General features: G+C 28.3%; 1 protein-coding gene across 1 annotated transcript in view; it reads right to left on the bottom strand.

Moving 5' to 3' along the window:
* LOC106687885 (phosphatidylinositol 4-kinase beta fwd) overlaps positions 1–19390 on the bottom strand; it is a gene marked incomplete in the record, with an annotated part of 29953 nt that overhangs the window by 5524 nt on the left and 5039 nt on the right. The window contains 6 exon segments of the mRNA XM_067044730.1: positions 2391–2573; positions 5383–5448; positions 8187–8378; positions 9780–10010; positions 10101–10228; positions 11848–12005. Of these exon segments, the coding sequence (XP_066900831.1) occupies positions 2391–2573; positions 5383–5448; positions 8187–8378; positions 9780–10010; positions 10101–10228; positions 11848–12005 (958 nt within the window).

Here is a 19390-nt window from a genome sequence, read left to right on the forward strand (position 1 = left end):
AAGGATCATTGTTCACTGACAATAGACATGTGTCATCAGCATACGTGGTGAGGATAGTGTTAGGATGGGTTGGGATGTCAGCTGTATAAAGGATAGGACCATGGATACTACCCTGAGGAACACCAGCAGACTGATGGAATAGGGAGCATACAACAGTTAATTTAAAATATGTAATATTAATATATGATTTTTTGTTAACATAGCTCTTCAACAGTAATCAACAATTCCTGGGCCCATAACCTGTTAGTTTTTTGTACCATTGCTGAGGGGCCTGTCTGAGTCCATACAGGGCTTTCTTTAGTATACATATTTTTCCAGGATAATTGTATCCTTCAGGTAGCTTCATGAATAATTCCTCTTCCAAGTCACTAAGAAGAAAAACAGACTTTATGTCAAATGTTACTATTTTTAGATCTTGATTAGCTGCAAGGGCTAGAAGTATTCTCAGAGTTGAATATTGCATAACAGAGCTGTATGTTTCTTCAATTTCAAAACAATGTTTATCTTGTTGTCATCCTCTCGCCACTAGTCAAGCTCTAAATCTTTAACTTTAAAAATCCACCTGCTTGTTACAATTTGTTTGCCCTTTGCAAGCCTTTCATCAACCAGTTCCCATGTCTTGTTCTTTTCTAGACATTTCTTCTCTTCTTGTATTGCTTCCTCCTATTTCTTCTACATCATTCCAGCCTAATACATAGTCTTGACGCAGTTTCATTGGTATTCTTTCTCTTCTTGGTCTTTCATTGATATTATTTTCTGAGTTCTGTTCTCTGTCATTCACAAGATCTTCATGGTCTGAGATTTCTTCTTCATTTTCAGGTTCTTCATTATTTTCTTCTTCCTCTATATCTTCTATGGTTATTGTCTTCTTAGGTTTTTTATCATCACATTGATTCACTCCCATACATTCAATATCTCTTGATGCATATGTTTTCTTCTCCTCTGGATCTCATATCAGATACCCATTTGCTGTGTATCCCACCAGTCCCAGCTTTGTTTACTTCTTTCTTCTAGTTTCTTCCAAGTCTTTTTGTGAAAACTTCAGAACTAAAAATCTGGAGTCTTTTCAAATCTGGTTTTCAATTAGATAGACTGTTACAAAGTGCGTATAGTCATCAATTATTGTGAGAAAATAATTTTTCTTATCATGTGTTGGTGGAGAAATTTTCCCACAAAACATCTGAGTGTCGGATCTCCAAAGGCCTCGTTGCTCTTCTTCTTTCTTTATTTAATGGGTTTCTTACATGCTTTGCTTGTGTACAGATTACACACTTTGTATCATCAGCACACGTCTTGAGATTTTTAGGAACACCATCACATAAAACAGGCACCTTTTGAGATTTCTGAAGCTTATATCGCCAAGCTTTCTGTGCTATTCAGTATGATCATGAGGTATGTCTACAGTTGTTGAAACCAACACTTCCGAGTAGTTCTTCATGTCAACAATATACATGCCATTTTCATTTTTATTACCTATCATTACCACTTCATTTTCATGAATGATCTTCACTTGATTCTTTGTCAATGTAACACCGCATGCAAAATAAATGTAAAACAATAAGAATAAATAAGTCAATTAAATACAAAGAAATTAGTTGTGTGTGTTGACATATTAGTAGTGTGTGTTGATGTCCTTTAGAAAGAAGAATCCTCAAAACCAAAGAAAGAATATAAGAAACAATACTCAATAATTAAAAAAGTTAACTAAGGAAGATGGACCTGGTGTGGTCAAAGAAAAAAAAAAACGTAGTCATAAAACTATTTAATATGAGCCGACATTTTACCCTATGTTGCAGGGCTTCATCGGGGCTAAAAAAGATACAAAAACTTGAATGAGGTAAAAATAAATGAACAAAGGAAATGAAAAAATAAAAGGATATACATTGAAATGTAAAATTAAATAAGAATAACAAAAAGTTTTGGATAGTTAATGAAAACAGAAATAACAAAAGATGAAAAAGAAATATACAATTTTTATCCTTTAATTTTTTTTTGGCTCATATTAAATAGTTTTATCACTATTTGAATTTTTTTTTTTTTAACTGCACCAGAACCATCTTCCTTTTATTATCACAAACAGTCAATCAGTATTTCTATATGTTCATTTTTTTTAATCTCCTTATTTCCTTTATTTATTTTTATTATGAAATGATGATTTCTTAGTTATAACCACAAAAAATTCAATTTCCTGTAGGAAAACCTCAAAATGCGCAATATAAAACTAGTATACACAGAATGTCCTTTTCATGATTTTAATTTGTCTAGATTCGACTGAATTTGAAACTTGGGACGAAAGATGCAATTGCATGAAAATCCAGTTCCTACTTATAACCGATATTAGACACATTGTATATTTATTAACACCCACAATAATATGCAAATATAGTTACCTTGAGGGCAGCAGCGGAGGGATCCTTTGGGTCATGCGTGAACGGCTTAGGGTCGTGCAAAGATTCACTGAGTCGCCTCCTGATGTCACCAGGAGCGAAGAGAGGAGGCTCCCGGGAGTCACTCGACTCCTGAGACAGTTGTGAAAGAGTGTCCCTTTCGATTGGCTTCTTGAGCTCAAGATACTAGAATTAAAAATTAAACAAATCAGTAAAATTAAAAATAAACACCCAATATCAGATAAGAACATCCCACAGAGTCATCCAATCGCAAAACTCATTAAATCGAAAATAGAAAATTTAGTTTAATTTTTTCTCTTGAATTAACATCTGTACATACTTGTAGATAATAATAGAAAAGAAAATTCTAAACCAAAAAATTCCTTTAATGCTACAAAATTCTTAAATCCATCTGGCAGACAGCTGCTTAATTTGTCAAATCCATTTGATTCGAACCTGCATCAAAACCCATCGTATTCTCAGCACCTCATACTCCACAGCAAAACTGGTAAAATCCAATCTATTTCCTCATCTGTTCTTTACATGATCACCAGCCTCCTATCACTATTTGTTAAGTATTTATTTAAACATTTTTTTTTTTACCCTTAAGGACTTTAATGAACTTATATTATTGCAAAAATTTAATAAATTTTTCATGAAGCAGAAAAACTCTGTAATAAAAAAAAAAAAAAAAGGAGAATATGAAAAATCTATACTAAATTTAGAAAAAAATATCAAAAAGATTGGATTCATAATGAACTATTGTATTAAAATGCCGAATTTCAAGCAAACAGCTAGGAAATAAACTCTAAAAAATTTTTTTTCACTTGGTGTAAATAAATCTTAATGGTCCTTAATGAGTTTTTCGACTGGACAATTCAAATAACAAAACAGCAACTAAGTATATTCAATGTATTTATATCACTATATTAATATTTTGTCAAAAAATAAGTAAATAACAGACTCAGATTTATACACATAATTATTTAGGAATTTTGAAAATGCATCATGAACATCAACGAAAATCTAAATTCTAAATTCACTGTATAACATGCACAAAACATTAAAAGAACAGGCATGGATGTTAAGGAGACCCTATACTAAATCCGAAGAATGTTGGAATTTCACAGAGCCTTACATAAAGAATTTAGGCTTATATAATTTTTCCTTTTTAGGAAGACAGTCCGGGTGGTCATCAATAGAGGTACGAAATAGAAATAATATGACTGAAACTTATAAAATTTTCTGACATCAAGGGCCATTTAATAAGGACTTATATAATATATTCCTGTGCAAATGACATACATTTTTATAATTAGTAACACTGAGTGAAGTCTCAAAATTAGTTTATGTAATTTTTTGTTTATTAAACCAATATATTCTCTAGACAAAAAATTATTTATTTGTGCCAAAGTTTCAACCTGATTTTTAGACCTTCATCAAGGCTATAAAACAAAAAAGAAATAACAATCATCAATCAGGGAAACAGAAAAATAAAATAAATGATAGACTAACAAATTTGGAAACATACATAACGATAAACTGAAAATATATATACTACTTAATTAATAACCATGGAATTAGACAGTAGAAAATTGATAATAATATAAGATGAAATATAATATTATATAGGTAAAATATATAATATTACATTTATAGTGAAATATAATATTAGGCCTAATAATTTTTAAAATATTTCTCAGTTTAAAGTTAAAGTTCCTTCGATTTTTTTTTTGTAATTCACAAAAATTGCAATGACTTCAACACAAAAAAGTTCACACGGAACTTAGGAGGGGTGTTGACATGTATAAACTACCCAAAATGGCTCAAACCAAACCTTCATAAACAAAATAGAACTAGATGTGGAAAATAAATTAAGTAAAAAATTATTCTCTATTTGAAAACACAATTTTTTTCATTATAGTTATGAAATCCAATTTATATCGGTATGAAGGGGAACAGCAGTGATTAGGGTTTTAATTGGTTGCAGTAACGTTGGATTTAGATAAATGTCTTTTATTGATTTTTTTTTTTTTTTATACATCAAAATATACTATTTACTCAAAAAGAGCATATTACAATATATATTTTTTTTCTCTTAATGGTAACCCCATAAAGATATAGTTTATTTCCTTTATACATGTTCCATGCCATGAAAAGGCATACTGCATATATCATATGTTTACAATACAAAATATTTGATTTATGAATGTTTAGGTGAATGCCAGACACCGAAAGAAAACAATAAAATGAGCCCTGCAAAGTGTGTCGAAACATTGGTTACCATTATACAGTTCTCCTAATATTTTGGTACCTTTGTTGACCGCCACTCGGAGTATCTTCCTACAATCTATTTCATACGGCCAACTATCTTCTTCCAATATAATTTTTCCTATTTGACGATATTCATTTCAGGAATAGATAGGCTAACATTAATCTCAAAGTTCATGAAAATATAATTGATTAATCAAAAAAGTATCGCTCATTTCAGACCTCCAAACACTCTAGATTCCTCAGAATGTTATTCTACAGTTAGAGCAGATTATAAAAGAAAAAAACAGTCTTCTTAATTTTTATCTATACAAATATACTCATGGTAAACTGTTCTACTGATGTTTTTCATCACGTTAAATTTTTTTTTAATCTTTGTTTTTAAAGATAAGGCGCAACTAGTTTTGTTATTTATACTTATTCCATACATCTGCTAATTTTGTTACATTGCTTGTTTTAAATATAGATTATTTTAAAAAAAATTGACTAACAATTCTAATTTTATTTCTGAAAAAATTTCGGGATGGTGAACTCGATTCAATTATATTGATTTCAATATAATAAGAGTAATTCAGATGTATCATAAACTTCTATAATTCTGATGTGCTAACTTTAATAATAAAATAAGAATAATATTAATGGAAATTATTAAAAGGATTATAAAGAGATTATAAATACAAACTTACGTTAGGGGTAAGGACGGTTAAAGGGAACGATATCATACCTTCAAAAAATTACAATAAAAGAACACTTTGTGCCTCGGACTGACAGCACTTTTTAACTGCACTACCTGAAAACAGTTGAGGTTGTGAAGGTATTTTTTTTTTTAGAATTAAAACAAAAATAAAATTCTAAAGGTACAGCAACATTCTGAGTGCGAATAGCTTTACTGGTGAACGTGTTGTGATATTTCTGAAGCATTTAAGGTGATATTGCAAAGCAGAAACTAGAAGCACATTTAAAGCAAGTGATGATCGTTTTTCTCCACGTATTTCAATAGAAAGAGTATCCTCTGGAGCAAAAGTGGTCGAGTAATTTTTGGTTGTTCATCGATAACAGGAAGCAATTCAATAGATAGATCCAAGCAGTTACATGACCTATATGTATAAGATATGGCAAAAGAAATATTTCTCAAAGAAGAAACAGAACTCCCGCCTGAGCTTCAAAATCCAGACCTCAGAGCACAATAGCTAAGCTCTCTGAGAAGAGAAATCTTGACAGAATTTAAAACTCTATAATTTTAATCATCCCTCCGAAAAGTGACTTATACAGTTCCTCAACACAAGGATTCAAGGATAAAAATAGGACACGCCTAATCTATGGAGAAGGGTATAATAAATTAACCATATCATGAAATAACACTAAACTAGCAAGACAATGAAGGGAAGGTTTCAATAAAATTCTGGAACAGAAAAAATAATCAACTGACATCAAACAAAACAATACTTGCCATTTTAACATTTGTGGTAATATTTTAGATTTTTTTTTTTTTTTTATAGCTTAAGTTCTCCACTGAGGAACTATAAGTAAAGTGGGAATGTCGATTCATCTTTCGGGGCCGCAGCAAAATAAATATTGACTGACCCAGGTGGGAATCAAACCCACAAACTTCTGAAAAAGCACCCAGGTATCAGGTCCTATATTTTAGAAATTGTTGAAATAGTCCTTAACCAGGTTCAACTAGTTATTCTCATCCAAATAATTTTAATGAATTTAAAGTGCTAACTTGATTAATGAAAAGAAAGTTCCTTCTATATTATTATACTGTTTTGCTTGAATAGTGGCACATCTGACAAATTTTATTTTATTATGTCTTTAACTTCTTCTGTAAATTATACCGTAGAGTCTGGAGTTACTTTGTGATAATCCTACTAGTTACAGGATAGCCTGTAGAATGTAACCCCAATTTACAGTACTGTCTTTGGAATACGTCCAATTCAAAAAAAAAAAAAAAACGTTGTTGAATGTGCCATTATTGAACAAAGCAGCGATATATATAAATACATACATTAATAATTTAGATTTAAAGATATTCATAAGTCAGTCCTCTGAGAGCTCAGATAATAAGAGGAAACTTCAGATGAATACAGTATTTTTGACTATGAGGTACAATTAGGAAAAATGAATACTAGAAAAAATAAATAACAGAGTGATGGAAAGACGTCTTATTTCAAGAAAGATTACAAAACACAAACAAAATCATGATAAATCTTCCAAATATTGAGAAAATATTCATTTGAAAAGGTGGACTTGGAAAACATAAATACATCATGGTCATGACTAAGTTTTGGATTGGTATACAAGAGGAAATTTCAGAATAAGAGAGAACTTACAAATTATTAGGACAATAAGATCAAAAAGAGAAACTTCAAGGAAAAGAGTGATATTTATGGTAAATACAAAGGAAAGAGTAAAAACATTTAACACAAATCTAATATTTACCATAGTTTTAAAAAAATATAAATTCTTAACTTCAACAATACCCTCAACTATAATGTTGACTCTACACATATATAAAAAAAAAAAATAAGATGTTAATATTTTTGTTCATATAAATTTCAGAAAATTCGAGGCATGAATATATATAAATTTAGTATACTAAATTTCCAGTAACATAAACTTTTAGAATACAATAATATTGATATTATAAAATCTGTTGAAATTATAAAAATTTAATATTTATAAAAAATTATTTTTGAATAATTTAAATAAATTGATGGTCTCCCTCTAAAAAGGTCCTAACTACAACAATCAAAACAAAAAATTTCATACCAAAGAGAGATGTTTATTTTTCTTATCTCTGATTGAAGAAATGTTAGAACTTTTAAGAAGGAGCTATCAACTATTACTATGTACCAGGGTTGGGATATCGGAAGCAAAATATCGATATAGACACCAGTTAATAATATCAATATCGATATAGACACCAGTTAATAATATCAATATCGATATAGACACCAGTTAATAATATCAATATCGATATAGATAAATAATATATTTTGATGTTATTTCAATATCAATAGTGAATATTATTGGTAATATTTACTTTAAATATCATGATCTTTATATATCTGCTATTTCGATATTTGGATTCAATATGGTTGGATATTTCTCAATGTTATTGGTATTTATTGACTTTATTTTATGCTGTAAAAAATAGTTTACATATATGAAGTTCTGAGGTGTGTGATTATTTTTAGAGAGCGAATTGCCTGTGATTTTTTTGTTTGCTCATTTATTTAATACACATACGTATGTAATTTTTTTTAAAGTTGGGAAAAAAATAATTTTTTTTAGAATAATTGAAATATTGATATTCTGGTATTATCTGTAACAAAATATTGAATATCAAAGACAAAATATCGATATTTCGATATCAATATCAGTACTCATTTTATGACAAATATAAACTGAAACCCGCAATTCCCTTCTCCACAAATCAAAGCATTTATACAACTTGATTTTTTATTTGTTTGTAATGCAAAGCTATTTCCAAATAACATTCTTCAAATTTAGAGAACTATTTACCTGATGAGAGATGTCGTCATCTTCTTGCGACCATGAAGATTCTTCATCTGCATCATGGTGGCTGTTACCGCCAGACGCAAGAAGGTTTTCTTCAGATTTTGTTTGCCTAAGGGTGTTCATGCTCTTGGAAACGACTGGGCAAGAAGCTATATCATCTACTTCCACAACTTCAACATATAATATATAGGGAGCCTGAAATTTAAAAGACATACACGTGATAAGAAAAATTGTTTGAGACATAGAAATAGTAAAGGGAATAAATCCAAATTTGAAATTTTACCAAGAAACCTAAATATAAGCATTATTCAGGAAATAGTTTATTTGAAACAATTATTACTGAATCATTAGTTCTTTAGCTATCATCAAAAATAGATTTGTAAATATTAATTTACATATTATATTAAAAGTGAAATTGAAAAAGTCAGTAAACTAGAAAAGAAAAAGAAGTTTGAAAATTGAACAATTTTAAAAAATGCATTTCTTATAATAATTCCTAAAAAGTATTTTAACTTTGTTTTTTTCCCGAAAATATAATTCTCCTCCAAAAATACATTTGGTAGTTCAAGCAATTTTATTTTCTTGGTATTTTGTTCAGTTTTTCTCTCAAGGAAGGATAAATATTTTTAAACAACAAAAAATCTCTTTACCGTTCCAGCTAACTCATTTTGGAATTCCTTACTTATATCTATTTGTAATGCACCCACCTTAACATAATTGAAACAACACATATATGTCCATCTCCTTGAATATCAATCTTTCGTAAACTTTTAAATAATAAATACTTATACTGTTCACGCCAAGTTATATTAATTTGTAAATATTCATAGTATTCAATTTAATTACACTTTATTTTTATTTGTATTATTTTTTGTTAAAAGTTTGTTTTTATTTTAAAAGAAAGAGATGTATTTATACTTGTATTGTAATATTCAAATGCAGGAATAATGATCACTGGGGATTTGCCTAGCAACAAGTCAAAAATCTACAGATTAAAATCAGCTGGCTGTCCGGTCGCCATTTGAGTAGTAGTGTGTCTAAGTCTGTCTGAGTGAATGATGTGGTGTCTGAACACTTATTAATTTTAATTTTGAATAATGGTAAACAGTCACTGCGTTTATGAATAGCACTGTGGTGATTAGTTTGATTAAGGTTTGAATACTGAATGCATTAGAGAGCCGGTACAGACGTAGGCCCACAAACTTTTGAACGATTTGGAAATATCTTCCTCTGAACTATCAGACCTTCTCTTTAAGGCCGTCCCATCTCGTCTCTCACCTATTGGAGTCGCCATCCAGTATTTTATATATTTAATAATTTGTTTATTCTTTTCATTTCAGTTAATTTATCCAATTTTATCTGAAAAGATGCTTTAATATAATTCCTGTTCCTTATTTTATTTCTGAATGTTTTATTTTGTAAGTACCTTTTATTCATAAATACGTATATAATTATTATTTCAGTTATATTTAATTTAGTTGAATATAACTTAATGGAGCCAGACAAATGCTATTGAAATTGTTCAATTTTTTATTCTAAGGAGACCAATTGTCCAAGAATAAAGGTAGATTTTTCATTTCATTTTATTAAACTTACCTTATCCTTAGAATTTAGGACAGCCGCAGCGTTCGGAGGTATCCTGACAATGTGATGAGGAACATGGGAATGTAAAGGAATCCAGACTCTCGCCGGTAAATTCAGATTGAGAGCAGACAGCTCAGATATAAGCCTTGTCGTCCTGGCTTCCTTGCTCGAAACTGTAGCAAGAGACTTACCAATATTAATTAGGCTCTTGATAAACTCAAGCTCTGGTTCTAAACGAGGGGCCTGTCATTTAAAAATAAAAAAAAGATTATTATTTTGAAAAATATATAAATATATATATTAATTGAAAAAAATTTAATGATAAAAGCTTACATCACAAGAGCAAACAGTACGTTTCCCTCGTAAATCATTCACTTTTCCTTGGCAGCTGTCAAAACACGTACAGCCATTGTCAAAGCCACGGCCGGAATTCAGATCACCCAAGCAGACACGATTGCTGCCTGTGAAATGAGTCCAAATTTAATTATTATTTTTACAAACTATATAAATATAACTTAAAATTATATACAGTAAACATTAGTTATAACACTCTTGTTTAGAAATGATTTTCCCCCACCCTATAAGCTCTTTTTTACTCAGCCACTATCCGAGTTGATTGTTTTCATATGGAACTTTATTCATTATAACTAGAGACTGGTTTTTAGTGTAATTGCATCTTTTGTTTCCAGGTTAGGAATGCTATATCCTATCGTAAACAGAAAATCTAAATTAAAACCAGAAACAAACATTCTTATTTTTAAAACAATACTCAAGCCACTACTGATGTACGGCTGTGAAGTCTGGAGAGCGGTATCCCTTGTGAAAAGGAAAAAAATACAATCGTTTCAAAATAAGGTCCTAAGATTCACATTGGATTCCCCTTGGATTGTAAGGAAGAGCCAATTGCATCAGGAACTACAAATGGAATTAATAGAAGACTTCATCAAAAAATGGTTTAATCATAATATTCCACTCCCAGTTACCGATAGTTAAAGGAGCAGTGACCTACAACTTGGGAAACCCAACCACAACCCGAAGACTGAAGCCCAGGCTGCTGCAGGACATCCTGTTATAAATTCTATTATTGACACTACTATTTTTTTTTTCTCATCTTTTTTCAAATTAACTTTTTTTCCCCATTAGAAGTCAATTATTTATTTTATTAAACCTAAAATAAATAAATCTTATTGTTTTTGTTATTAACTTTTCTTTTGCTTTTCTAAAGAATTATTATTTGTATCAGTTTATTTTGTTTTATAGCATTGTAAATATTTAACTTTGAATCATGAAAAGAATTACCATCATTTTTATATTGGACGACATGGCACTTTTCGGAATTACTGAACGAATTAGCACATTTTGAGAATTTTCTCAACAAAATTGCATTTTTTACAAAACTATGAAATTACTGCATAAATTTACAAATATGTTTATGACCAGCTGACCTGGTAGGGCTTCACTATTGCTACATTTGAGCATGTATATAGATTTAATGAGCAAAATTGATAGTTTGATATAATCTATAGAATTTAGTCAAAATTTAACATTTAAGTATACTTTAATATGATTTATTGTACGGATTAAATTGTAATTATTGTCCTATTCCATTTTAGTTTATTGCAATGCTTTTAAATATATAAAGGTTTTTGGTAATACCAATTTCGTATATATAAATTCGTACAAATAAACAGTTGAACATGCAACGTTCAGAAGACGCTTATGTTAAACAGACACCGATTGGTCTATTTAACCTATCGCTTTGAACAGCCCTGCAAAGTGGGACGAAATGTCGGACATTACATAGTTAAAAACTATTTGTTCTTTTTTGGCCGCAATCCTGACTATCTTCTTCATATTTTAAGTTATACACTCAACTATATATATAATTATCAATTCAATATTATATTACTATAAAATTCATTTTTAAAGTTTTTTATGATAATTCGGTCATAATTTTTTCAATTATACCCCTCTTTTTCTGTGGACTCAATCAGAGTATTACAATAAAGTTTTCCTGTATCATTTCACAATTCAAAACATTACAAAATTAAAATATAATTAAGGAGATAATATAAAATACCAGAGGATTGCGAATTGATGGCAGAAGCATCTGAGCGGGACCTATGATGCGTCCTCTTCACTTGGCCCTGAGGTGGCGGTGACGAAGGTAGGAGGCTGTTGCCTGCTCCTTCCTTTACCCTTGATATCCTTCTGCATCCCTGCTCGCTATCTCTAGGCCTAAAAGGAAAAAAAAAAATCACTATTTAAATAAAAATATTTACATGTAGTAAGGAATTGATATATTTTGTGATTTTTTTTTTTTTTTTATTCAATCATGTGATAAGTAACATCATTTCATCATCAAGGGTCCCAACAATGACATGTTGATGATGAATGTCTGAAGTATCATCAAGGGGTTAAAGAACTAGTTTTTTCTAAGTCAGCGGCAGATTCGCCATTCGAGGCTCGCAGTGTCACCCACAGACGGGACAGCACTGTGATGGAAGAGGACATTACTCCTGGATGAAGGACAGATCGCTGAGGAAGTGCTCCTAATTGATCATAGCTCATGGGAGCGGCCACCTGGGGGCGGGACTAGTTGCTGGTCAACACCCCCAACTGGTTGTTCCTCTGTCCGTTACACAATATTGTTCGATCCGTCTACATCGGTCCCTAATGTCTCCAAAAATACTCCTTCATGTGTTGGGCAGTCTAAATGACATTCATCAATCAAATGCCTGAAAATGAACTGAATCATGAAGATCCCTACACCATCAGTCAAACCGACGCTTGCTTGTAAAAGAGATATCAAACATCAAGGATCTTTTGCAATGTCTCTTTCAATGCATATTGCACAGAAAGCTTGTTCAGCCATTTTTTGCAAGCATAAAATAGAGAGAGGAGGTTTATCAACAGGCCTATCAATGTTTTACATTTATTCGATTTTTCTCAAAAACAGCTCAAACGACTTTTGATTAAACTGAGCACATCAATCTACAATGAAGTGGACTTAATTGAACATTATAAATATTTTCACGTGTGAATAGTTTTTTAATTATAGCTAACCTACATAGGAACCTGTTAGTTAACAGGATGACTAACTCCATAAAAACATTCTTTTTGTTTTCAATAACAATTCAGCATTGAGTAAATGGTTAAGAGTAGAACGCAAATTTAACTAACATGTTGTATTTTTATATTTCTGCACAACTTTTGTAAAAGAAAAATGTTAAAATTTTACAACGAGGAATATTATTGAAGTAATTTTCTCAAAAACCTGTTGAAATTGGGGTTTAACAATATGAACTCAAAGATTCATTTGGGAAATTAATACGGGAAAATACTGAAATATCTGTTCTCAAAGGTGGTGTGATAAACGAAAGTTACGAGATGCATGTACCACACCAGGTTTTCAAATTTACTACAACAGCATAGAAAATAACCATGAGTCTTATTTTAAAGAAGTTAGAATATTAAACAAAGCAGAGGATATAAGAATTAGAAAATATTTACAATCTATTTATATAACCAAAAATATAAAAGAAGTAGTCAATTTTAAAACTGATACAGGAGGAATTGGTCAGCATTATGCAGGCATAATAAATAAAATGGATTTTTAATACTATTAATAATTAGTAAGGAAACAAATGTAAATGGACAGAAGGAGGGAAGTGCAATTGAAAAGGTAATTTTTAAATATAATAAATAATATTTAAATGTCAATAAATACTTAAAATAAAAATAATTTTCTATTGTAAAAACTGTTATAGGCAAACATCTTTTAAAAACAGAAACAATAAAAATAAATAAGCTTGTTAATAAAAAATAGGACTTATATTCATTTGGGATAATATATAAAAATGATTTTTAATTTAAAATGGCACATGTCCGCAAGTTAATAATAAGATAAAGGAAAAGAATAAGAACAATTACTAAGAAATTTTGGTTCAATTTCAAGAAACATTTTAGATTTGTAAACAGTCATAAATTAGTGAAATGAATGTATCATTATAAAATTTCAATGTTATTAAATATTGAATTGTTGTACATAAATGTGTAAACATTTTTTATTAAGGTGCAATAAAACTTTTTAATTGTAAAACTGTAGTTTAGAAATATTTGCATTTGTAGAACTTGATAACGGGCAGAGAAGCCCCAAATGTTAAAAGAATAAAGAAGTGAATACAGAGTGTAAATGGATTCCTGAAAATAAATATAACAATTTTTTTAACAAATAAATCCTTTAGAATTTAGTTGTAATCCTACAACTAATTATTTATATTTTTTACACATAAAAAGTCAATTTAAATATACATAATAATATTTTAAAATAATAAATGTGATGAAAATTAATAATTTTACTAATATGTTATAGGTTAGAATAGGAAATAAATTCAAACGAAATAATTGGTAGTATTTGTATTTGAAAATGACTTATATAAAAAAGTATCATTTAAATAAAAGAAAATAAACAAAATAAATGTTTGTAATTAATGGTCCATCATAACAATCTAATTAAATTAATTAAAACAAAATGAAAATGGATTGATTAGTCATGATGTTTATAAACTACCGGAGTTCGGTGACTGTTGCGTTTATTTTGATGAAAAGTAATCAATATTTAAAAATATCAATAATATACAAAAAAAAAAAAAAACTATTTTTATCATTAAAAGCTGTTATTGTTATTGGAAAACCATTAACATCATGGGCAATAAATAAATAAGGACAAATCGAAACAACTTATTAACCAAAAAGAATAATATCTTTTACAAAATTTACTCTGAACAAACAAGGTTTAACATCTTAAGCGGCTCAATAGGGTTTGTTTACCATTATCCAGACAGATAAGATAATGTTCGGCAACAATTACTAGTTCATAAAAGAACATCTTAAAATTATCTTTACAATATATGTCATGATAATTTTACGATATTTTTCTTTTTGCCATAGGAAAACAATTTTTGTTTATTTTACTGATATGAAACAAACATCAAAAGTCTTTATTGTCCTATAACCTGTTGGTTTTGATGCACCCAAAAACGCAGATTTTAGGCAGACAAACTTACTTTAATATTGCCCCATTCCCTTTTCTTTCCTTCAGAAGTATTTGAAGGATTAAAATAATTTATATATGTTTTCAATTATTTTATTATTTCAATTATCAATTGACCTAGTGCGATTGAAAGTGTTGTAAGTCACTTCTCATTTATTACGAGAATAATGTTTTTTTTTTAATTAAATGTATATAACATACATACATCAGAAGTAGTATTAAGTTACTTCTGATATATCACGAAAAATAACATTTTTTTTTTTTTTTATAAAATATACTTAAATGATACATGTATAATATACATATATCAGAAGTTGTGTAAGTCACTTCTGATATATATTACGAGAGATAACTGATTCGTTTCCCTAAATCAGGATTGGAAGGAACTGGTTTTTACAGACTAACATTTTTGTACCCTAGGAAATTTCTTCCTTTTGCAGAGTACAAAATTACAAATATGCCAAAAAAACTAACTTACAGAAAATGGAGCAATTTCAAACAAAATTCTGATCAGTACCTAACACAAAGACTTAAAACCTCCCCATGTACAAACAACCATTAAATCACTATATAAACGGTTTCACGACACTTCCAATACACACTAACCCTCTATTTCAAGGACTATTAACACAAGACTTACCAGATACGAGACAATGTTTACGAAGACCTAAACTAATTTTCAAATTTCATTTCAATGGGAACTCCTAAATGATTTTCAAATTTTAATTTCAATGGAGAATTATCATTGGATGGGCTTAACCTTCATGCCTTTATGACATTATTTCTTTTTAATAAATGTCATCCGCTGGTTGTAAAATATTATTTACAGTTGTGAATAAAATAAAGTAAAAAAAATAATAATAACATGTCTCTCATGTAAACTAGTTATTTTTACACAATTCTCATTAATTTCAATTGTTTTTATTATTTACACATTATTATAATTTTGTTCTTTTCATTATATTTAATTTTTTTTTTTTTTATTGTCTTTTTCTAATAGTTTCAATTTTAGTTATCTTTTTGTAAAACTAATTTTTATATTTCAAAAACAAAACTTTTAATACTTTGATTTAATATTATATTAGAATAATTTTTTCTCTTACGATAATCCTAGTTCTTATTTTTTATAGTTTACTCTTATGATTTTATTGTTTTTTGATTACTGATACCAATGTTAAAATTATAGCTTTCTAAGATAATATACAAAATTAATATTTATTCAATATATACTTTTATCTTGATTGTAAAGGAATATTTAGACCAGTTTACTTAGAAAATAAAAATAAATATCATGATTAAATTATAGGAAATAAATCTATAGATGTTTTATACGTGGATATATTTTGTTTTATTTAGTAAATCCACGTTAATAGTTAAGCCAGCTGTGAAGGCCAGCAGCAGAGACAAAATAACATCATAAAAAGAACAATCCTATTTCAAGGTTTCAGATCATTTAGTTTAAACTTGGAAAAAGGTAATCCATTGTTTTTTAAACATAATAACCACACCAATAACAGTTAATAGTAATTAAGAACCTGGTTTTAATGAACTGCAAATGATCGAAGAATAAAAAACAAAAGCACAGCTATAAATAAGTGTAGAAAAAAAAAAAAATCTGAAGTTCAATTTTAATTAAGATTAAGAGAAGAGATCAAGGTGGAAAAGATTAAAAAGGCATTGGATTTCTTAATGGAGGTCAGAGACTAATTATATCAGGAAGTTGCCTTGACCGCCTCCACCCTCTATCAGATAGGAAGTCACGATCAATGAAGCAGCTTAAATTCTATCCAAACATTCCTCGGCTCGAATAACTTTTGTTATTTAATTCAATCATATTGCTACATATGAATTATAAGAGCTAACAGTATATAAGTATATAATTTTTAAAGCTTTAATTACATATGATATTATGCCATACAAAATTAACTGAATTATAAAGTTCTTTCTAAGAGACTACAATCCTTATAATTTCTAAAACTTTAATCTCACTATAATGACAATACTATGCAGATCGAACATAGACAAAATCTGATAAAACCAAACCTAGAACCATTCTATAATAATCCCCAAATTAGGACTATGTAGGATGAACTTTCCGAAATATAGGTATACTGCGAAAAATGTGTTTCTGTATCTGTAAGCAAACGCAATGGACAGAATCTGATAATATCTCGAAATGGGAAAAGTTGGGTACTAACCAGCAACATCCCTAAAAATTTCAATAAAATTGGATTAATGATTTGATCAATCACGCCCGAACACTAATTTGGCTATAAATAAATAATAAACCAAATCTGTTTTATTAAATTAAAGAGAAAATTTGAATTCTTTGGAAATCATTTCTTTTTTTAATTCCTGCTTAACTACAAAGATTCTCTACCTTTATAAGTGTGGAAGCAAGAAGAGAAAAAAAATGTAATCAATTAATAATTTGTGAAAAGAGATTTATCTAAAACAATTTTACATTAACTTTTTTAACGCCTATCCAGTTAAATTTATAACTTATACTTAAAAATATAATTTCTATAAAGTTTCATTAAAAAATATATATAAATACAAACAATATAATAATATTTCATCATAAAAATAATAATAAAAAAGTTATATTTTTTTATATAAATATGTTTAAGGTTAAAAAAAAAGTAAAAAAAGATTTTTTTTTACTTAATAATTCTACTAACTGTCATTAACACATAAATTGTATTTTAATAATTTCTTCAGCATCTGAACAACTCATAAATTATCATATTATAACGCTTTATGCACAACGTTTTATTAGTTTTTACTGTACCAAAATTAGATCCCTGACTATAACATATTATCTTAAATATGAAAAAGAATCTTTGTTTGTCAGTACAAAACTAATGTTCTGATTCAAATCTTCAGGTTAAAAAAAAAAACTTATTCGTGTGAAAAATTTCGGTAAAATATACATAATATTTAATTCAATTAAATATCTATGATGAGAAATACTGTAGACTATAAAATATTTACAATCATTGCTTCAATAATAAGCAATACAAATAGAAGATATTATAACTCAAGATATAAGATAGCACAAGTTATAATTATTTTTAAACAATAAATTCATAACTTTATTCACTAATGTTAATTTATAAACTAGATATCTGATAAAATCACTATTATAAATAACAGCTGGAATTCCCAGTACAATTTTCAAAGGAAACATTGTTCATGATAATTGATATCTCAGTTATCACCGCTTATACAATTTGTGTACTGTTTATTTTTGCTGTTTGAATATTTAGTGTTAAAGCTCAATTCTAAACTCGACAAGAAATATATTTAGATGGAATATAATGAATAATAATGGAATGGAATAACATTATTGAATATTTATTTTTAAATGTATTTTTTCAACCAACCTTGGATATTTCCATTAAAATAGAAACATTATTAGAAAAGTTTTGTTTATCTAATAATAACAGGAACCTTGAAATCAGGGACTAAAAAAAAAAAAATCTTATATTCTTATTTTTTAAATAATTGAATTTAGCCATTTGTTACTATAACTATTACCAACTAACTCAAGTAAATAGAAATTTTTTAATAAATTGTTTCTAAATAAATAGAAATAAAAATTCATTTTCATTTTTCTTAACTAACAATAACATCTAATGAGCAATGGATAAATAGATTAATTGAATAATTTTCAAATAGCCAGAACTTATTTAGAAATACAATAATTTTAATAAAATTAATTCGCCATTAAATTAGCGAGTTTACATTACAAAGTTTATTTGTGTTTAAGAACATAAAATATTCATAAGTATTGAGTTAATTAAAACAATTTGAAATAAAAGATACTAATGAAATTTATTATATATTTTTATGAAATTTAATGGATTACAATTAATTTTCTTGCTCTAATTTTAATTAATTTTTTTTAATTTTAAATAGTTATAAAATTTAAATGATGACTATAAAAAACAACTATATTTATTGGGACATATTAAAAGGGATATATATCAATTTCAGAACTAAAAATTAACGAGTCACATAAAAAAAAGAAAAAAAAAGTTCAACTATTATTCATGTGTAAGGTTGCCAAGGTTAATTTTACTGCTTCAGCAGTGAAATGAAATTTAATCTTTGGCACTAAGTATTTTACTTGTCTGTCTTATAATTTTAATATGGGAACTTTCATGCAAATTTAAGTGAATTTCTAGGCAGTGTTATTAAATTTTTTATCTAAAATTAAAAAAACTCAAAAATTAATATTAACTAAGAAACCCTAATGTTTTATTAAACTTATCAAAATCACTTTCTAGTCACAGTATAATGAAAATAAAGGTTGATGCATAACATTGAATGCATACTGTCCCGAGAATACATTAAGCTTCAGAGAAAAACATTATAAGACCTTTCATGCAGTATTTCAAGTATGATGAAGTTTACGAAAGACATAAAATCTTATTAATTGCTAAAAATTTTTTTACTACTTTAGTACTTTTTTTTAATAGAATTTTCAAAAATCAGACATGCTAAAGCCACACTTTTTTTTTTTTTTTTTTTCCCCAAACCTCGCCATTTCTGGTTTACAGGT

The sequence above is a fragment of the Halyomorpha halys genome, unplaced genomic scaffold (genome assembly GCF_000696795.3).
Source record: "Halyomorpha halys isolate HHAL.00 unplaced genomic scaffold, Hhal_1.1 Scaffold40.1, whole genome shotgun sequence".
Lineage (NCBI taxonomy): Eukaryota > Metazoa > Arthropoda > Insecta > Hemiptera > Pentatomidae > Halyomorpha > Halyomorpha halys.